General features: G+C 44.9%; 1 protein-coding gene across 1 annotated transcript; it reads left to right on the forward strand.

Annotated features, from left to right (window-relative positions):
- The first annotated feature begins 1,802 nt into the window (after positions 1–1,802).
- Positions 1,803–17,042, forward strand: med21 (mediator complex subunit 21). Its single transcript, XM_033037907.1, has 4 exons — positions 1,803–2,037; positions 3,623–3,737; positions 5,525–5,625; positions 15,591–17,042. The coding sequence occupies exons 1-4, from the start codon at positions 1,996–1,998 to the stop codon at positions 15,765–15,767; spliced, it is 435 nt and encodes a 144-aa protein (XP_032893798.1). The 5' UTR covers positions 1,803–1,995; the 3' UTR covers positions 15,768–17,042.
- The last annotated feature ends 5,670 nt before the right edge of the window (positions 17,043–22,712 follow it).

Consider the following 22,712-nt stretch of genomic DNA (forward strand, 5'->3'; position numbering starts at 1 on the left):
GACCACCATAAATTGGAGGAGCAGCACCTCATATTTCGCTTGGGCAGTTTACACCCCAGCAGTATGAACATTGACTCTAATTTCAAGTAGTCCTTACTTTCTCCTCCCCTTCTCAGCTTTCCCTCAGTCCACTGGCTCCACCTCTTCCTTTCTTCTTCCCACCTCCACCCTCACATCAGTCTGAAGAAGGGTTTTGGCCCGAAACGTTGCCTATTTCCTTTGTTCCATAGATGCTGCCTCACCCGCTGAGTTTCTCCAGCACTTTTGTCTACCTTTGATTTTCCTGCATCTGCAGTTCCTTCTTAAACATATGAGTTTGATTGATTGTCACGTGTACCGAGATACAGTGAAAAGCTTTTGTTGCGTGCTAACCAGTCAGCAGAAATACATGATTAAAATCAGGACATCCACAGTACAGATATATGATCATGGGAACAACGTGAATAATGCTTAGTGCAAGATAAAGTCCAGTAAAGTCTGATCAAAGATAGTCTGTGGGTCTCCAATGAGGTAGATAGTTGCTCACGACTGCTCTCTAGTTGTTGGTAGGATGGTTCAGTTGCCTGATAACAGCTGGGAAGAAATTGTCCCTAAAACTGGAGGTGTGCATTTTCACACTTCTATATTATTTTTCTGGGTGATAGAGGGGAGAAGAGGAAGAGTGGCTCGGGTGAGACTTGTCCTTGATAATGCTGGTGGCCTGACCTGGGCAGCATGAGGTGTAAATTAAGTCAATGGAAGGGAGGTTGGTTTGTGTGATGGTCTGGGCTGCATCCATAATTTTCTGCAATTTCTTGCGGTCTTGGATGGAGCTGTTCCCAAACCATGCTGTGATGTATCCTGATAAAATGCTTTCTGCAGTGCATCTGTAGAAGTTGGTGAGAGTTGTTGCGGACACTCCAACATTCCTAAGCGTTCTCGGGAAGTAAAGGCTTTCTTGGCCATTATCTTCAATATCCTGAGTGACCTCAGGGACTCTCGTGGGTATGGACATAAGTAACACCACCAGTGGCGTTGAATTCTCAACAATTTAGTCCAAAAGTATTAAACACCGGAGGAAAGACACAAACTGCCCGAGTAACTCAGCGGGTTACGCAGCATCCATCAAGAGCATGAATAGGTCGCGTTTCGGGTCGGCACCCTTCTTCTGATACTAGGGTGGTAGTGGGCAGTAAAGACGGTGGTCAACAGTGACTGAGACCAGGGGGACTGTGGTGGCATTCGACACAAGGGACACCATCAGTGGTGGCCAACATGGAGACCACAAGTATTGTGAAGAGGGTGGGCAGTGGGGACACCATTGATGCTGTTGAACACTAATACCAAAGGAGTGACCGTGGTGGCGCTGGACACGAGGCCAGACACAAGACCATCAGTACTGGTTCTGCCATGATTTGCCCTTTGTTGCTGAGTGAAGATTCAATCCTCATCCATCGACCAAACAAGGTCAGGACAAAGTGTTCAAGGAGGAGACAGGTCAGGACAAAGGTCACACCCAAAGTTTAGAAGCCACGTGACAACCTGGAACTGGCTGATTCTCATTGGCCGATTGGCTCTTCCCTCGTCCCTACACGTGATTGGTTGGCCACGCCTGTCCCCGATCTGATTGGATGGATCGGCGTGATGCCGTGCAGAATACCCACCGCTGATTGGCTCATTGTGAGAGCACCATTGCGATTGGCTGAATATATCCGTATGGGCGATTTGCTTCAGGCGATTTGGTCGAGACCCTTCTTCAGACAATAGCAGGGTCTCGACCCGAAACGTCGGCTACTGCATTTTCCCACAGATACTGCCTCACCCGCTGAGTTTCTCCAGCTTTTGTTGTCTACGGGCGATTTGATTGGATGGCCGGGCGGCCGTCTCGCTTTGGTTAACGATCGCTGATTGGCCGCCCGTCCCCGCCCGGACAGCGGAGTACGACGGGCGCGGATTGGTTGGCCGTTGCTAAGTGTGGGGTCCAATGGCGGGGCGGCTTGTTGCTGCTGCTGCAAGATGGCGGATCGGCTGACCCAGCTGCAGGATGCGGTCAACTCGGTGAGCGGCTTCTCCTCTTTCCCTTCCCTTCCCACTAACCAACAGAATGAACATGGAATTCTCCAATTTCAAGTCGTATCCCTATTATCCTATCTTCTGTTCGTTCTCTCTCCTCCCCCCACTTCACGGCTGAGTTCTCCTACCGATATGGCAAATCACTTATTTCACTAGCAATGTTAAACAAGATCTTGTAATGCAATGTGGAGGAAGGAACTGCAGTTGCTATTTGAAACCGAACATAGACACAAAATGCTGGAGTAACTCCGCGGGACAGGCAGCATCTCTGGAGAAAAATATTGGGTGACGTTTCGGGTCGAGATCCTTCTTCAGACTGAAAGTCACGGGGAATGGGAACAAGAGATATAGATGGTGTAGTAGATGTAAAGAACAATGAATGAAAAATATGCTATAAATGAATAATGATAAAGGAAGATCGTCAAAAGCTGGTGTGACCTGGGTGGTGGAGGGATGGAGAGAAAGGGATTGCAGAGGTTACTTGAAATGGGAGAAATCAACATTCATACCACTGGGTCGTAAGCTGCCCAAATGAAATATAAGATGCTGTTCCTCCAATTTGCATTTAGCCTCACTCTGACAATGGAAGAGGCCAAGGACAGATAGGTCAGTGTGGGAATGGGAAGTGGAATTAAAGTGTTTAGCAACCAGGAGATCAGGTAGGTCCAGGCGGACTGAATAAAGGTGTTCAGTGAACTGATCTCCCAGTCTACATTTGGTCTTGTCAATGTATGAGGCTACATTTTGAACAACGGATACAGTAGATGAGGATGGAGGAGGTGCAAGTGAACCACTGCCTAACCTGAAAGGACTGTTGGGGTCCCTGGACCGAGTCGAGGGAGGAAGTATAGGGACAGATTTTGCATCTCCAGCGGTTGGAGGAGAAGGTACCTGGAGAGGACGCAGTTTGGGTGGGAAAGGACGAGTTGACCAGGGAGATGCGGAGGAGACGGTCTCTGTAGAAGGCGGAAATGGATGGAGATGGGAAGATGTGACTAGTGGTGGGATCCCGTTGGAGCTGATGTGACTAGTGGTTGGATCCCGTTGGAGATGATGTGATTAGTGGTTGGATCCCATTGGAGGCCCTACATCAGCACACTGTTTCCACTGTTGGATTGCTGACGTTTGGAGGACATACAACACAGGAATAGGCACTCTGACCGCTGCATTACACATATTCAAAAACATGGTTACACCGTTTATCCTCCTCCCAACTCGTCCATGCCGACCATCTTATGCCCCTGTCCCACTTATGAAACCTGAACGGAAACCTCTAGAGATTTTGCGCCCCACCCAAGGTTTCCGTGCGGTTCCCGGAGGTTTTTGTCAGTCTCCCTACCTGCTTCCACTACCTGCAACCTCCGGGAACCACAAGGAAACCTTGGGTGGGGCACAAAGTCTCCAGAGGTTTCCGTTCAGGTTTCCTAAGTGGGACAGGGGCATAAGATAGCCCCATTTGCCCTCATTTAATCATGGCTGATCTGTATGGTAGTTGCTTTATTACTGTAACCCATAATACCCCTTGATAACGGAGTTTGCAGCAATTTAACTATAAATTCTTTTTCTTTAGCTCGCAGACCAGTTCTGCAATGCTATTGGTGTCTTGCAGCAGTGTGCTCCTCCAGCATCCTTTACAAACATTCAGACTGCCATAAACAAAGACCAGCCGTCTAACCCGACAGAAGGTAAGAGCCTCTGTGAGCGAGGGTGCATGACAATAGCTTTCCTCAAAAACTGAAGATGGAACATACTGTGGGGAGATGTGTGATTATTCATTTTGGTTGAAAGCGTAGAAAACAAAATGTTTTTCTAAGAGTCAGTGTGGATTGCTGTGAGGAGTGAATCTCACTGTTGTACATAAAACTTGCCTGGCAAATGTAGGATGTGGTTAGGAAGGCAATCTGTAAAAAAGTCCATAATAATTTGTTGCTGAGGTAGGGTTGTGGTTAACGCCAAAGATCCTATAGCAGCGGGAGAAGGAGTGCGGGGCAGCGGGGAGAGGGGCATAGGAGGGGGGGAGACATTGTAGTGAGGGGGCAGGCGAGGGAGTGCCGGGGGGGGGGGGGGGGGGATAAGGCCTAGTGTGTGTGAAGTTGCAGGGAGGTTTACAATGTTTCTTATTTACAATGTTTCTTATTTAATGTCCCTTGTCTAGTCTGAAATAAAGTTCATTATTGGATCAGAAGAAATATAATTGTGTGTGTTGTATGATTATATACATTTATATAATTTTCATGTATGTGTGTTTATAAACATTTTATTCTTTAACAAGAATTAACAGAATTATGAACTAACAGAATTATGAATCTAACCCTATATCACGCACAAAAAGTTCCCCCGCAATTTCAATCACCCTGCGAGTCGGGTCGGTTCCGGTTACTACAAAATCAACTCAAACACTGCTTGTGAGCCATTTAAAAAGAAATGATTTAAAAAACATTAAAAAAGACAATTACCAGAATCACATTTTATTGTTGACAAGAAGTATGAACTGACAGATTTATGAATCTAACCCACACAAACTGTTGCCCCACAACATTGATTACACTGCGAGTCGGGTCGGGTCGGGTCAGGTAGGCTCAAGTTACTAAAATGGGCGTGGAAAAATGCCCATGATCCCCTCCATAGCGTACTACACGTCAGTCCATTGCATTTCGCAGGAGTAGCCTATCTTGCTCCGCTATAAGATCTTTGGTTAACGCTGTACAGGGTGTTTTAAGAGCCTAATGGTTGCTGGGAAGTAGCTGTTCTTGACCCTGGAGGTCACGGTGCTCTGGCTCCTGTACCCTCATCCTGATGGTAACAGCGAGATGAGAGCGTGGCCCGGGTGGTGTGGGTTTTTGGTTTTACCCGCTGCCTTGAGCAGCACCTCCTGTAGATCCCTTCGGTGGTACGGTAGTCAGTACCCGTGGACCATGCAAATCATGACATATTTGTCAAGACTGAGATAAATCAAGTCGTCTTTCTAAATCTGATGTAAAAAGTAGTTGTATTTAAGTTGTCAAAAATACAAAGGGAAATGCAGGCTCTCTCTTTGCGGTAGTGATTGTAACCTGGAAAGCCGTCATATAATAGCTGGCCACGGCAGATTCATTTGTAACTTTCACAAGAAACGTGATAATGCATGAAGGGGATAAATATTGGGGCTGTGGGGAATGGGCTGCGGTGGGACTAATGAGAAAATTGGGAGGACACAAAGTGCTGCAGTAACTCAGCGGGTCAGTCAGAAGCCCTGGAGACCATGGATAGGTGATGTTTTGGGTCGGGACCCTCTTTCAGACTGGGACTAATGGGACTGTTTACAGCACTGATGTGGACACATTGCGTCAACAGCCCTGCTTTGAAAATCAATGCAAATTTGGGATGACAAAGGGGGCCATTTTATAACCACGTCATGTTTATTCACCATGTCATGTCATTGTGAGACTTTAAAGAACAATTATGTAATTGCCTAATTCTGAACTGTCCCCAGAATATGCACAGCTCTTTGCTGCACTGATCGCAAGGACTGCTAAAGACATTGATGTGTTAGTCGACTCGCTACCGAGTGAAGAATCAACAGCGGCTCTGCAGGTAGGAGTGGCTGCCTGAGCGATTCTGTCAGTGATGGGGCTATAGCAGATTTATTTGTGGACAAATCTGCATTAACAGATCTAAAGCAACAAATCAAGCAGATTAGACACAAAACAGTGGGTCAGGCAGTGTCTCTGAAGAAAAGAAAAGGGTGAACTTTCGGGTCGAGAACCTCCTTCATACCCTGATGAAGTCAAGTGGGCTGCTTTGCCAAATTGAAAGTGTGCAGTTTGTGTGTAGTTGAAGCATCACTCCTCTGGCATGTTTATGTATAGTTTAACTTCTCCAAGGGAGTTGGGTGGTGAAACACTTGTGGCAGAATAACAAGCTTCTTATTTCAGGTTGCCTGCTTTCCCCCTCCTGTCCCCCATTTTTTTCTGATCCATCCAGTTACCCTCTCACACACATCCTCCTTTTAAACCGCAGCCCACTATCGGCCTGTTTTTTCCCCCTCCACCACTACCCACTCAATCTGTCCCTTGCTGTGGGGGAGGAGGTGGGTCCCTTACTGTGGGGGAGGAGGTAGGTACCGTCTGTTTCCATCTCCACCTTCCCCCCCCCCCCTCCCCTTTGCGTATTTGGTTTAGTTTGCCATCTGTTTAGGTTAGAGATACACTGTGGAAACAGGCCCTCGGCCCACTGAGTCTGCAGCGACCAGCGATTCCAATGGATTAACACTATCCTATACGCTAGGGACAATTTACATTTGTACCAAGCCAATTAACCTACAAACTTGTACATCTTTGGAGTGTGGGAGGAATCCGAAGATCTCGGAGAAAACCCGGGGAGAATGTACAAATTCCGTACAGACCTCACCCGTAGTCGGGTTCGAACCCGGGTCTCCAGCGCTGTAAGGCAACAACCCTACTGCTGTGCCACACAGATTCCAGAATCTGCAGCCCTTTGCTGCCTCCACCTCCAGCAGATTTTGTTGCCCAAGATTCCAGCATCTGCAGTCTCTTGTGTCTTTAGCATTTAAGCCACTCAAAACTGCTATTTTATGGCAGGTGCAAATACAATGGTTACAAGACCAAGTCCTCGAATGGGTAAAAGGACATGGGTAAAAACCGCTGGAGTAACTCAGTGGGCCAGGCAGAATCTCTGGAGAATATGGATAGGTGACATTTCGGGTTGGATCTCTTCTTCAGACTGAGTTGAAGAGAATGGGTAGCTTGTGACAAATTTCTTGCCACCTTACGCATTAAAATCCTTTTTAGTGTTCATGTGGGTTAGGTTGTGTGTGTGTGTGATGGAGAACTATCCGTTGTCTAGATGAGGTTCAGTTCTAAGAACTCTCAATGAAGCTCAATATCAGGATTAAAATAACCTGCTTGTTTTGTATGTCACATTACATGCATTCTTACCTTCCTCGCCGCAGTGTGCCATCTTCAATATGCATTAAAGTTACTTGCCCAAACTACTCCAACAACACATTCTAAACCCACAACCTCTAGCACCAAGAATGAGTGTTCTGGGCATGGCAGCACCACCACTGGCATGTCCCCTTCTAGGTGACACCTCATCCTGACTGGGAACCAACTTCATTGTCACTAGGTGTAAGTCTGCCCTCCCAACAGTGTAAAGGGAATGCCTTCACCAAAAGAACGGCAGCAGTTCATGTCGTTGAGGGCAGTTAGCGATGGGTAATAATGTGATAAGAAGCTGCATGTTCAACGATTGAGAAAACATGAAGAATAAAACTACTTGGCAAACTTTCTTGTGATGTGGTCGTGTATGAAGAAATACAGTTGTCATACTTCATCCTGTTTCATAACAATTTTACGTTGCAGTTAAAATGTGCAATGTGATTCATGCACATGATGTAAAGCGGAATTATCACTTTCAAAGTGAAATGTGTTTTTCCCCTGCAGAGGAAACTTAACCAAGGTCTGTTTAATTTCAGTATAGATGTGGTTGGTGAAGACAATTAATTGTATTTAGCTCTTACAACAGCAGCTTGGCACCCTGAGTCTTGTGTCCATACCATCACGTTTGATATGATCATTCTGTAGAAGCATGCATGTTTCTACCCTCGTGTGCCACGGACTCCCAAAATTCTCATGCCTTGTGTTTTGTTCGGCTTCCACGTGGTGGCTGAGCAGTGATATGCTAAGTCAAAGTAAGGTCTTAGTAGTAACTTGAGGGATAGAAATGGCAGTGAACAGAGTGGGATGCTCATCCTGTGAAATGTGGGCGATCGGGTTGAGTGTGCCCGACGACTATATTTGCAGGAAACCTCCTGTTGCAGCTCCGCTCAGACTGCATGGATCAGTTGGATTCGCCAAGGAGTATTTGGGAGCAGAGAGTAATGTAGATGAGATCCTTGGGAAGTGGTCACACCAAAGTTCAGCCAGGTAGTATGTGGGTGACCACCAGGAAGGGTGGGAAGTCCCCTGCAGCTATTCATTTCTCTGCCACCTACAGAAGTTGATTATGCAATTGTGGGCTGCATCAGTGAGGGGAGGGAAGCTAAATACAGAGGTGTAGTTAATGACTTTGCTGAGTGGTGTGGGCTGAATCACCTGCAGCTAAGACTAAGGTGATGGACTTTAGGAGGAGAGGTAAATCCCTGTCCCTTGTCTCCATCAATGGTGTGGATGTGCACTTTACCAGGGAGTACAAATACCTTGGAGTGTACCTGGACAGTAAACTGGAACTGGTCTAGGAACGCTGAGACCCAGTACAAGAAGGGGCAGAGGCGGCTGTACTTTTTAAGAGAAGGCTCCGCTCTTTCAACGTCTGTAGTAAGATGCTGCAGATGTTCTACCAATCGGTGGTAGCCAGTGCCATCCCCGCTGTCGTGTGCTGGGGCAGCAGGGCGAAGGCGGCGGACCGCAATAGGATTAACAAACTCATCAGGAAGGCTGGCTCCGTCCTGGGGGCGGAGTTGGTTTCATGGGAGGTGGTCTTGGAGGAGAGGATGCTCCCCAAACTGCAGAGCATCCTGGACAATACAGCTCACCCCCTCCATGACCCTGGGCAACCTGAGGAGTACCTTAATCAACAGAATGGCTCCACCAAGATGCATGACAGAATGCCACAGGAGATCCTTCTTCACAGTGGCTATCAAACTGTACACCTGACTCTTCCCCCACCCCCCCCCCTACAAATCTTTAAACATCCCCAATCCTTTCTACCCGTCACTTTAATTTCATGTATTTTGTAGTCATGATATGCCAACATGTATGACTGTTGGCATATCAATTTCCCTCCTGGGATAAATAAAGTTCTATCGTATCGAAGTACATATACTGCTTCGGATACTTAGTGAGGCAAGGAGTTTGGACCTGGAGTGATAGTGCAGTTGTTGATTTGGAATCGTATATCAAAATTAGACCAGGCAAGTCCAGTGGGCAGAGCAGAAGTGTGGAAGCATGAAGGGGCTGCGTTTACTTTAATGCAGGGAGCCTTGCATGTAAGACAGATGACCTGAGAGCATGGATCAGCACGTAAGATTATTGCTGCAATCATGGAAATGCTTGGTATGAATACAGCATTTAATTTAAATTTTGTTTATTGGTCCTAATTTGTGCTTTTACGGCAAGTTTGTGGGTAGGGAGAATCTGAATTTTTTGGCCTAGTTGAGCAATCTCAAAGATCGAAAACTGAAATGCAAGATGCTATCTGAGACTCGAGTCTCCAGTAGATGCTGCCGAGCCACTGAGCACTGCTATCTGGGACACAGTTTGAGGTTGGTGTATGCTTCTGGTCACAACATTACAGGATAGGTATGATTGCATTGTCGAGTGTGCAGTGGAGATTTGAGGACATTTCCAGATGTAGAACATAGTAGCTGTGGGATGTTTTCTGTTAAACAGAACAGAGGCGGCACAGTGGCGTGGCAGTAGAGTTGCTGCCTTGCAGTGCCAGAGACCTGGGTTTCATCCTGACTATGGGTGCTGTCTATATAGAGTTTAAGGATTAGAAGAAACATGAAATTCTCAGCTTGTCAGGTTGGTTGATGTAGAAGCCATATAAAAATGTTTAAATGCTTGCAAGTGCAAGTGAAGAACTGACATGATTGGGTAATGTACTGGAAGGTGGTACGACGTTGATGAGCTTTTCATCCAGCACAATCATGATGGACAGAAGGGCCTCCCGTGCCATGCTTTGTCTTTTCTGTTAGCTTGTCGTCCAAGATGTGAGCCAACATGATGAGATTGCCCTTGCCCTTTTCTGTGCTGGAGCTTGTGGATTTGGCAGGTACTGCAGATAATAATAATAATAATAAATTTTATTTATTGGGCGCCTTTCAGACATCTCAAGGACACCTTACATAGGTTAACAGGAAATATAAACATATAATCAGAATAAAATAAATAATAAAGACATCACAGAAACACAAATTAAAAACAGAATTCAGTCCAAAAACAAAAATCAAAAACACAATGTGAAGAGAGAGCAGCGGCAGCTAAAGCGCGCCAGCGTCCACTCTCCTTTCACAGCAGCCATCTTGGACAAAGACTAACAGGATTACCTTACAGACAAAAAATCATCCCCCCACAATGGTTACCACTGTGGGGGAAGGCACAATGTCCAGTCCCTATCCCAAGTTCACCCCAAAGTCAGGCCTATTGAGGCCACCGCAATTGCCTCTACGGAGGCCCGATGTTCCTGGCCGTTCTCACCGGGTGGTCTTGCCCCGGCGTCGGGAGAGTCCTCTCAGCGGTTGGGCCACCTGGAACGGCCGCTATCTAGCTGGAGACCGCGGCTTCCGAAGCCGACAAGGCCGCGCCAGTTTGGAGCTCCCAGGGTCCCGATGTTGAAGTCGGCGCCGCCCACTCCGCTCCGCAGACCCGCAGCCCGGATCATAAGTTAATCTATTCAGTACAAAGCCACATCCTACTTTATACCTAAATTAAAATACTAAATGTTAGTGGCACAGTTTTGTTTTCCGTAGGCATCAGTCTCGCATCCTGTTGTGCTCAGAGACCCCACCCCCCCAGCATGTTTGTGAAAACCCCTACGCTCTCTAAATTCAAAATCTCTATGTGGAAATATTTGTGGTTTCTCAACCTTTAAGATTAATTTACCGTTCTTTCTTCCTGGGCCAGGCCTCATTTTTCAACAACTTTACTTCAAAAACATAAAATAGTTAGCATGTGTATATGTGAAAGAGTTAATGTTTCAAGTCCTAATCATACAGCATGGAAACAAGTCCTTTGGCCCTCCTTGCCCATACCGACCAAGATATCCTAATCCCACTTGATATCCCAATCCCATTTGCCCGTGTTTGGCACAAATTCATCTAAATCCTATTCATCTTATCCATGTACTTGTCTAAATGCTTTTTACATGTTGTGTTGTACCTGCCTGAACTATTCCTCTGGCAGTTTATTCCATATACCCACTCTTGTATGAAAAGGTTACCCCAGGGGTTCCTAATTTATCTTTCCCCTCTCACCCTGAACCTGTGCTCCCAAGTTCTTGATTTTCCTGCCTTGTGACAAAGACTGTGTATTCGCCCTATCTATGCCGCCTGGTGATTTTATACACCCTTATAAGATCACTCCTCGTCCTCATGCGCTGCAAGGAATAAAGTCCTAGCCTGCCTATCCTTTTCCTATAGCTCGGGCCCTCGAATACTGGCAAAATCCTTGTAAATCTTCTCTGTACTGTCCAGCTTAATGGCATCTTTCTTACAGCAGGGTGACCCAAACTGAATGTAATATTCCAAGTGCAGCCTCGGCAAGATCTTGTACAATTGTAACATAATGTGTCTTGACCTGAAACGTTCTCTTCAGGGATGCTGCTTATCCCGCTGAGTTACTCCAGCATTTTGTGTCTATCCCAAATTCTATAATCAATTCCCTGCCTGATTAAGGCCAGCATGTCAAAATTTGCCCTTGTCAGCTTAGACTGTGGTGCCACAGGAGGCTGAAGACCCTTCTGATTCTTGTAATATTCATTCATCATGTTTGTGGGGCTTGCTGAGTGCTGCCACAGTTCCATTAAACAGTGCCCACACTTTCAAAGTTGACCACTCGGAAGCACTTTGACCATCTGAAGTCATGCAAGGTGCTAAAGGATTGCTCACTGTGACTAATATGCAATACCATTGTTAATGATTGTAAATGAAGCTGGAACTATGCTGTTTTTAAGAGGATGAAGAAATAATTCTGTCCACATTGGTTTGTCCATTTGGTGAGCAGAGAAAAACGTTTCGTTTTTTTCAAGATGTTTCTTATAGGTTTCTGGATTTTTTTTTCTCTCTGCTATCCCTTTTTAAACAAAGCTAATGACTTAAAAAATTTTTTAAAACAAAATCCACTTGACAGAGCAGGACATGCATGTAACTTGATGCATGTACCATGCATGAATGAGAGCAGGCATAATTACAAAGAACTGCAGGTGTTGGTTTATATCAAAGATAGACACAGTGCTGGAGTAACTCAGTGGGTCAGGCAGCATCACTGGAGGAAATTCTTACTTGAAGCAGCACTTTGGGTTTGTAGGCACTGTTATCAATAGGTAACATCATTGTTTTTAAAGTTCAATTAATAACGAAAACAATATGGTGCTAAACAAAACAAATCCTGAAGTTTCTAGTGCAACTAGGACAATTCCATAGTCTGATGGTTGTTGGGAAGAAGCTGTCAAACGTCAATGCTGGCAGTTGTACCATTTTTCATCGTAACACCTTACTGTACCTGCAAGCTTTTTTTCATTGAAGCCATCCTTGCTGCACCTCCTGATTTCCTAATCCCATGTCATTTAGATTGAAAACTTTTTCATTGGGCCTGAGCATCTACAGCACTTTGTTTTCAAGTTCTTTGTGTCCAAGCAGTTCTTGATGAAACCACAAAATGGCAGTGCCTCCCTGTGAATGCTTTGTTTGCTTCCGAGTAATTTCTGAAACAGCAGATGTCGGGGTGTGAGCCTTTCTTGACGGGGCAATGGAGGCTGAAGGCAGTGTAGCATGGGGTGATGGGTCTCTGCCAAGGCTGCCATCTTGTGGAAGCGGTGATAAACAGAGGCTGTGTATGCACTTCCACCTGCTGGTGGATGTTGAATATGCTATGATGTTGTTTCAAGTAACATGGGGAGGGTTTGCATGCCAAATCCCACATTCTTCCTCTACTGACAGAATAATTAAGTGTTCAAAGCATTGCTGTTCATGGAAATATCTCTGCAAACTCTTGCCGGCTGCCTGTCAAATATTGGTGCACTAAAATGTTTGAAGTGCACACAGACACACACACAGACACACAGACACACACACAAACAGACACACACACAAACAGACACACACAAACAGACACACAAACAGACACACACACACACACACACACACACACACACACACACACACACACACACAGCAAATATTTGCTTTGGATTTTCAAGGAAACAAGAATTATTTGAGTCATTAAAGTACATAGCACAGAAGCAGGCCCTTTGGCCCTTCTTGTCAAGTTTCTAAACAAAGCTAGTCTCACTTGCTTACGCTTGGTCCATATACCTGTGAAATTTTTCTATCCACGTGTCTTAAATGTCGTAATAGTACCCGTCTATACTCTTCCTCTGGTAGCTCATTCCATATATCCTTCACCCTCTGTGTGGACGAAGTCGCTCCCCCCCCCCCCCACCCCCCCAATTATTTTTAAATCTCCTCCGCATGAAAAATTGGCTATTCACCTCATCAATGACCTTCATGATGATATAAAGTCTCCCCTCAGCCTCATCTTCTCCAGGAGTAAAAAATACTTTCCCGCCTCTCCTATAACGCAAACCTACCAAACACGGAAACATTGTTGTAAATCTTTACTGCGTCCTTTTCAGTGTAATTGAATGGGTGGGGTTGAGGAGAGGAGGTTGGTACAGTTGCCATGGGCTAAAGGCTTCCTGTGTAAGATTTCTACACTAATTAGCTTTTTTAAATATTTGAGTGGGAACACCGGGATAAATTTACAGTAGAAAGGTGTTTGGGATTGTGTCAGCAGTGTGCAAAATGCAAGGGAGAGTTTGTGAATTGGGTTTATTACCACAACGCTACAGTGAGCTGATTAGAGTTAATTGATTGCGTTTGGGAAGTGAGTGCCACTAGTAACCTAATGATTACGCTTTGATCTGAGACTCTGTTAACCAGCGCAGCTTTGTTGCCTTAGAGGGTGTTTTCAATAGAGTGGCACATTGCAAGGTGAAGACTGCGGATGCTGGAATCATGAGCAAAACACAAAACTGCCAGAGGAACTCTGGGTCAGGCAGCATCTGTGGAGGGAATGTACAGACAACGTTTCAAGTCTGCACCCATCTCTATTCCCCCCCATAGATGCTGCCTGACCTTCACAGTTCTTCCAGAACTTTGTGCGTTGCAAGGTGTTTGTCCTTGTGGATTTTTCATTGGCATCGTGAAGAGGCATTCAGATAGACGACTCAACCTTAGAAAGGTGTAGAACTGTTCAGGCAGGAAGATTGAGAGTCTGTTGGCAAGAAGCTGTCAATTGATTAGTACAGGCGTCAGAGGTGATGGGGAGAATGGGGTTAGGAAGGAGAAATAGATCAGCCATGAGTGAATGGTGGAGTAGACTTGATGAGCTGAATGGCTTAATTCTGCTCCTATCACTTATGATCTTATGATCATATGAAGATCTGATACCTGTGGGATAAAGGCACATGAATTTAAATGATTCAATGATACTTTATTGTCACTTATACCTAGGTACAGTGAAATTCTTTGTTTTTGCATATAATACACAAAGTACAGAGTCGCCATGTTTCTGACACCAACAAAGTCACAAAAGTACTCATTAAAGTCATGTTATTCCCTCTTTATTCTCTGCGACCCCCATACCCCTCACCCCCTTGCTAGGGCCTCTTTGTTCTTGGCATCCCACCCCCCTTCCCTGCCAAGTCCCTCTTTGTTCCCCATGGCGCGGCCCATCCTCCTCGGCACGACTGCCTCTCCGTTGCCTGTTTGAAAGCATTTAGAACGAACAATGAGGCAAAGAGCTTGGGATTTGAAAATCGGAGTGATGATGTTTAATGGAAGTGCCCAGCCCATAAGCTGTTCTAGGTCAGTAAAGACAAGGGAATGGGAAGTAGAGACTGGGTGAATAGTATATTGGGACCAAGTTAAGAGCAGGAGAACAGGCATGCTGTTAGCAGTACGGTGAAGCTCTAGTTAAATGACTAGCAGAATAGTTACGGTGGATTGCAAGTCCATACTTTTCAAGTGTATCAACTATCCTCCCAAAAAAAACATGCAAGGGGTTGTTGCAGAAGTAGAAAGTACAGCACCCAGTGGTTTTAATATATTAGCTAATCTCAAGCAATGTGCTTCCGGGGAATACAGTTCCTTTCTTGATTTAAAAACTTGTTTTATGTACTACTATTGCAGTCTTTGGCATTGCTTGTGAATTATTTTATGAAGAGTAATCCTGCAAGAAAAATGGTGACTGATTTGTGCACAGTAAGCCCCCATGCAGTTTGAGACCCTTGCAGACAGATTAATTTTTAGTTGTTTAATCTAATTTAATACAACCCAATAGTATGGACATTGAATTCTCCAATTTCAAGTAATATCACCGATCACCACTCTTCTCCCCACCCCCCCACCTCAGTGTGCTTATAATTATCCAGCTACCAATATTAGCTCTCCTTTCCACTCCTTGTGTTTATCTCCCATCCTCGAGTCCGCCATTTCTTTTTATAATTCCTCTTTCTCATTCCCGTCTCCTCCTACCCATATCTTTCCCGCCGGCTTTACATTTTTGAGTTTAGTTTATTGTCACGTGTACTGATGTACAGTGAAAATGCATTTGTTGCATGCTAACCAGTCAGTGGAGAGGGTAAGCAAGAGTTACTTGAAGTTAGAGAACTCCATATTCATACCGCTGGGTTGTATGCTGCCCAAACAAATATGTTAATTTCTCTTGTTCATTTGTTGGTGTTCTTCCAGTGTTTATACTGAGCGCCCATTCTCTGCACCCTGGTCTCATCCTGTTTTGTCTTCCAATGTCTAGGCTGCAAGCCTGCGTCAGCTGGAGGAGGAGAACCACGAGGCAGCAGCCCGCCTGGAGGAAGTCGTGTACCGGGGAGATGTGCTCCTGGAGAAGATTCAGTGTGCGTTAGCAGACATTGCCCAGTCACAGCTCGGCACAAGAAGCAGTGATTATAGCCACCATGCCTCTGAATCTTAGCACTGGCAACTGTTTCTGCTGCTTAGACCGGCATGCAAAGAAACCACAGACTTTTGCTTCGTTGCAGATGGACGACTGAAAAGATTTTGGTAAAATATTTAACCATCAATTTGATTGTGGCTGAGCCGTAAAGAAAATTTCCTGTCTATGCCAGCAGGTAGTAGAGCTGCTGTCTCACAGAGCCAGAGACTCGAATTTGATCCTGACCTCGAGTGCTGTGTGTGTGGAGTTTGTTTGTTCTCTCTGGATTTCTTCTGGGCACTCTGGTTTCCTCCCACATCCCATAGAGATGCAGGTTTGTAGGTTGCCTGTAGATTGCCCCAAGTGTGTAGGGAGTGTTGCAAAAGTGGCTAGGCATAGAACTAGTGTGAACGGGTGATCGATGATTAGCATGGATTCGGTGGTCCTGTTTCCATGCTGTATTTTTCAATCAATCTGTCAAAGTGAATACAGAATTTCTTCCCTCTCCCCTTCACACACTCTGTACAATATCACAATATCCACTGTTCAACTAAGCAGGCTGTATTCTCTGTATGATGTTGACCAGTTTAATTCAAAAACCTGTCCTGCCAGATGTTGTATCCATTTCAACATCAGGAATGCTGTCTGGTGAGAAATGTTTTATCACTGGGTTCTGAAACCATGTAAGTGCAGGGGTAAAACCACAATTACTGATGCTCTTGGATTGGAGCACAGCCAAGGGGGTGAAAAGTGACCCAGTCACTATATCACCCTCCTGCACACCACCTGCATGTTTGAGGCAGAGATCCTTGTCTCATGGCAAGGGTGGGTATAATTATCACGCACACTACAATATGGTGAGCTTGGTCTGTTGGGCAATGCAACAACAGCAATGCGTGGCTGAGGCAGTAACCATGCCTGCTACCAATGAAAATTTATCTGTAAAGACTTGGTGACCAGCTCTTGTGGTGCACAAAGCCTCATAACCACCTATTCTCCCCTCCCCCAAACCAGCAGAAGGCAGATTGTACTCTCTCTTCCCTATGTATTGTATTTAAAGTTGTGACTGAACTTTGAAGGACTTGCTGGGGCTGCAGTGAGTCACAGGGATGTCTGCTGTCAGGAAGCAGTCATCTGCCTTGAATCCTACTCCCTCTGCATCATCACGCTGCTAACATGTGAATAGTTCCTGTTGGGCTACAATGCACAGTTGAAGTGTATTCTGTATTCCATGATTGGTGTCCAATTACCTGTGACATTGACAATTCCTCAAGGGAAAATAAAATCACAAAAATGTAAAGAAATTGTACACAATCTCATTACCTGTTTGTTTTTTTGTGATGGTCTGCGCCAATACGGTGTATCAGCACCTCCGACATAACATATGTTTATTAATCATACTTGACTAATATATAACAAGTCAATGATTAGATTTATTTGTTCAGAATTATTATATTATAAGTTGATGGCCCCAATATTGGGTATGTTAATGAGAAAAAAATTGATAGATGTAGATTCATTTTCAATTTATTTGTATACCTGCATCTTTTTTTGTCTGCCAAAAACAGCAGTTTTAGTGTTTCCATGGATACAAACTTGTTCACCTTGTAGGCTAGGTTCCTCACTCAATGATTGAAGTAGATAGTGTGAGATGAACAATATAGTTGTCATTTATCTGTGGAAATTGAAAAAAGGTGAGTATGAACACGTTAAACACATGGCAATCTTGTCTGCTCTGCACATGTTTCTGTCTGCTGGAAGATGTCTAGATTTGAATATAATTTGCATCAAGGTGAATTCATAGAGGACATTTTAGGATAAAGTAATGAAATTATAATGATTGTCTAACCTATGTGGAACTTTGCTAACTTCATTAGCCTATCCCCTAACTTAGAATAAGACTATTCAATAGTTTGATCACAATGGGGACCAAGCTGTTCCTGACTCTGGCCAATCTCTATTGAGTGAATGTCTAAGAAATAGGCCCTTTGGCCCATGCTGCCCATCAGATATCCATCTGCACTAATCACATTTTGCAGTACTAAGTCTGCGGTCTTCTATGCCATGAACTGCAGATGGCCATTGAAGTACTAAATATTGTGAGAATCTCTACTCCTCTCACCCCTGAGGCAGTGCATTGCAGCTTTCAACCTATGTGAGAAAACACTTCAAATGCCCACTAAGCATATTCATAGATAACTCTGCCAAGGGGATAGGTTTCTCACAATCTACCCTATCTATGCTCATAATTTTATGTACCTCAGTCAGGTCTCGCTTGAGTGATCCAAAGAAAACAAATCTAGTTTATCCAACCTCTCCTGAAGCTCTTCACCCCAGTCAATGCCTTTGTGAAAACACAAAAAACTGAAGTTGCTGGAATCTTGAGGAGAACACAAAGTGCTGGAGAAACTCAATAGGTCAAGCAGTATCTGTGGAGGGAAGGAACAGATAACATTTTGGGTCGAGAATCTTCTTTGGATTCGGACTGTCTAATATCCTGGTAAATCTCCTGTGCCCGCTGTAGAGCAATGACATCCTTGTAATGTGGTGACTAGAACTCATACAGTGCCCCAGATTTGCCCTAACAATCTATATAGCTGTACCACAATCTCCCAGCCTTGTATTCTGTGATAAGCATATGGAGGGATATGGATCATGTGCAAGGAGACGGGATTAATTTGACGTAGCATGTTTGGCACAGACATTGTGGTCAGAAGGGCCTGTCCCAGTGTTGCACTATTCTATGTTTTATTCCCGACATAATGTAGATAAGGGTCTCAACACTGATTTTGCACGCAGGTCGCAGAGCGAGAACAAACTTCAACCAGCAGCACCCCATCTCTCCTCCAACCCAGAAAACTTTAGATCTAATTGCCCCAGATCCTATGAGTTCCTTTTTTGACCTTGTCAAATGCCTTACCAGCTTGTGCTCGTGGAAACAGTCCATTACTTCAGGTAACACTAAATCAAATTAATTGGGCAGGATCTCCCGTGTAAAAAGCCATGCTCATTATCCTTGATTAATCCCTGTCTTCAAACTACAAGGCCAGTGCAGCCACCCATCGTAAGATTAGATGTTAAGCATGTGATCATTTCAGTTTATTATGAGGAACTTTCATTTATGTTGCCCCTGATTTTCCAGACTACTTTCCTGTCATAACGAGCTTATGGCACCTTCCCCTGAAACCCCCAGGTCAGTTTTCTGACCGGTTTGCATGACTGAGTAATCTTTTAAGAGGTGTGATGGATTATCTCGTGCTCAGAGGAATGTGTTAATTTGAATTTGTGTCTAGTTTTATAAAGGAGCAACTCCAAGATTGAACATGCAACTTTACCAGTCGTGTACCTGTACTTCACCAAACTTGTCCATAAGACAACTAACTCAACTTTGCACCTGCAAATAGTTAAATTAATTTTTTTAGAAATTTAAGGCTATTTGTTAGTTTTGCAGCCAATCAAAATGGGCTTTGTGCACACCAGATTTGTGCTTACAATGGGGTATATATGATACAATACAATAAAACTTTATTCATCCACGGAGAGAAGGTGGTCTGCCAAACAGTCACAATACACAACAAGGTACACGAAAACCTGAAATTAAAAGTGAAAACAAAAAAAAAGACAGGCGACTGTTGGCTGGTTGCCATGTGTACAGCACCTAAACCCGAACGAACAAATAAACACAGATTTATCCTCTGGGCAGTGGATTCTAAACTCGAGTGCCCCCCCCTCCCCCACACCGGGTCCCCCTTTGTTCTCCCACCGCCCCTCACGGCAGCTCCCCACATCAGGTCCCCATTGTTCTTCACGGCAGTCCCTCCAGGTCGAGTCCCCGTTGTTCTTTCCCACCACCCCCACGCTCATCGACCGTTGATCGCGATGCCCTCTCACCGCCGGCCGCCGAAGCTCACATTGTCGCTGAGGCTCAAGCTGCCACCAAGGCGCCCTTCACTGCTCCTTTGGCCCAAACAGGCCTCACCGCCAGGCTTCTCCGGCGAGTCGGTGTCTACCTGGGCGCGGTTGTTCGGCTGGTGGATTGGGCTCACGGAGCTCCCCGGGACACTCCCGTCACTAGGTCCAATCTTTCCCTATCTCTACTAGTTACCAGCAGGCAAATTGTTCTAGCTAATCTAATCACCAATGTTGACACAGTTCTTGTGGCAATGACGAATCAAGGAAGCGCGTTGCAATTTTCTAATGAATCGTCACTCTGCATATTTGTCATGATGTGGCTTGGCAAGGAGCAAGCTTGAAGCAGGCACTTAATTGGGTGCAAGCACTCTGAATTAATGTATGCATGAGAGGTTTTACCAGTTCTATTTGTTGTATCACCTCTACTTCCTTAAAAGATTGAGGAGATTTAGTATATCGATTAATATTCTATTGAACTTTTACAGTTGCACAGTAGAGAACATACCGACCGGTTACATCACAGCCTGGTTCGGTAACTCGAATACCCAGGAATTAAGGAGATAATTGAGAGACACTGTCGGTTCATCATGGGTACAGATCTCCCCACCATCGAAGGGATCTATAGGAGGTGCTGTCTCAAAAAGCCGGCCAGTATCAGCACAGATCCACACCATGCTGGCCACACTTTCGTCTTGCTGCTACCATCGGGAAGAAGGTTCAGGAGCCTGAGAACTGTGATCTCCAGGTTCAATCAGTTTCTTCCCAGCAAATATCAGGCTCGTGAACACTGCACAACACTAACTCAGCAACCGTGATCTCCTATGGACTGTTTACCATTTTGCTGCTAACTGCTCCTGTTCTGTACATACCATATGGCCCATCAGCTGCTAATCAATTCCTCCCCCCCCCCCCCCAATCATGAGTCACGATGAATACAGCACAGATCCTAGCTCATCTGAGCCAGTCATACTTTAGACTTTAGTGGTACAGTGCAGAAACAGGCCCTTCAGCCCACCGTGTCTGTGCCGACCAGTGACCACCCCATATGCTAACACACAATTTACAGAAACCAATTAATCTACAAACCTGTACATCTTTGGAGTGTGGGAGGAAACCGAGGCGTATCCGGAGACAATCCATGCAGTCACAGGGAGAATGTACCCTTAGTCAGGATCGAACCCGGGTCTCTGGCTCTGTAAGGCAGCAACTCTACGGCTGAGCCACTGTGCTGCCCTCTTGTCCATGCCTGGTCTATATCGTTCCAAACCATTCTTATCTAAGTACTATTGAAATGTAATTGTACCTACCTCTAACACTTCCTCTGACACCATGTTCAACGTGCTTTCTCACAACCATCAGGTTCTTAAACTGACCCGCACAAACTTAATCTTACCTCAGCAATGGAACACCATTAGACTATTTTCTAAATGGGGAGAGAATCCAGAAATCTGAGGTGCAAAGGGACTTTGGAGTGCTGGTGCCAGATTCCCTGAAGGTTAAGCAAGGCAAATGCAATGCTAGCCATTATTTCAAGAGGGCTAGAATGAAAAAACATGGATGTAATGTTGAGGCTCTATAAGGTGCTGGTCAGGCCGTATTTGGCGTAATATGGGCAATTTTGGGCAAAATATTTGAGGAAGGATGTGCTGGCTCTGGAGAGGGTCCAGAGGAGGGTTACAAGAATGATCCCTGGAATGAGTGGGTTAACATGTGATGAACGTTTGATGACACTGGGCCTGTATTCTCAGGAGTTTAGAAGGATGAGGGGGGAACCTCATTGAAACTAACTGAATAGTGAATGGCTTGAATAAAGTGGGTGTGGAGAGGATGTTTTCACTCGTGGGAGAAACTAGATGTCATAGCCTCATAATTAAAGGACGTTCCTTTAGGAAGGAGATGAGAAGGAATTTCTTTAGTCAGAGGGTGGTAAATCTGTGGAGTTCTTTGTCACAGAAGGCTGTGGAGGCCAAGTCAATGTATATTTTAACTGCAGAGATGGGCGGATTTTTGATTAGTATGGGCGTCGAGGTTATGGGGAGAAGGCAGGATAATGGGGTTGAGAGGGAAAGATAGATCAGCCATGATTGAATGGCGGTGCTGACGATGGACTGAATGGCCTATTTCTGCTCCAATCACATGTAATCTTATGACTACAACCACCAATTGCTCTGCCATGGACTTGTCTTTTTTCTTTTTTTTTTGGATGCTCTTTATTTTAGAATCTTATGTGTAAGTTATGCTTTTGATTGTCTGAGTCTGTGATGCTGCTGCAATCTTTTTCTTTGTACCTGTACCTCCCTGTACTCGTGCATATGACTAGCTTGAACTTGGAAAGGTAATTAGATAAATGCTGGGAAATGAAACATGTCAGTTCTATCGTAAGTAAGGTTCTATCGCATCGTATGTCAGGGGGTACAGGAGATAAATCTGAAGGTTTATGGATAGGAGCTGCACAGTGTAGATAGAGTTGAGGCTTTACTGTGCCATAAACCTGGGTTTGGTCTTGAATATGGGTGCTGTCTGTACAAAGTTTGTATGTTCTCCTTGTGACCATGTGGTTTTCTCTGGGTGCTTCAGTTTCCTCCCACATTCCAAGGAGTTTGTAAGTTAATTGGCTTCAGTAAAATTGCTCCAAGTGTGTAGGATAGTGCTAGTGTACAGTATGATTACTGGTCGGCATGGACTCGGTGGGCCGCAGGACTTGTTTCAACACTATCTGATGCCTAAAGTAAAGTGTAGAGGGCTTTATATGGGCCGAATGCACAGAGGGCTTTATATGGGCCGAGTCCAGATGCTAACTTGGTTGCATGGACCAGGTGGCTGAAGGGCCTGATTCAATGTTTCCATGACTCTTGAGTGGAGCTGAGCTGATGGTTAGCTATGATATGATTGAATAGTAGGGCAGTCTCAAGCAGCAGAATGGCCTCCTCATGCTGCTTACTTTGCCCATTGTGTGAGATTGCAACCAACTACAGAGTCACACCTGAGATGTTGAGATTTTGATGTAGGTGAAAAGCAAAAAGACCCAAAATGTATATATTCATTCTGATGGTATAAGTTCTAGGAGCAAAA

Source organism: Amblyraja radiata, chromosome 19 (genome assembly GCF_010909765.2).
Source record: "Amblyraja radiata isolate CabotCenter1 chromosome 19, sAmbRad1.1.pri, whole genome shotgun sequence".
NCBI classification, from domain to species: domain Eukaryota; kingdom Metazoa; phylum Chordata; class Chondrichthyes; order Rajiformes; family Rajidae; genus Amblyraja; species Amblyraja radiata.

Excerpts from the sequence above, each read along its gene's own strand:
- med21 (XM_033037907.1), top strand. The coding sequence starts at position 1,996 with ATGGCGGATCGGCTGACCCAGCTGCAGGATGCGGTCAACTCG. Across the intron at positions 3,738-5,524 it reads GCCGTCTAACCCGACAGAAG|AATATGCACAGCTCTTTGCT; the intron begins GTAAGAGCCTCT and ends AACTGTCCCCAG. Across the intron at positions 5,626-15,590 it reads AATCAACAGCGGCTCTGCAG|GCTGCAAGCCTGCGTCAGCT; the intron begins GTAGGAGTGGCT and ends TCCAATGTCTAG.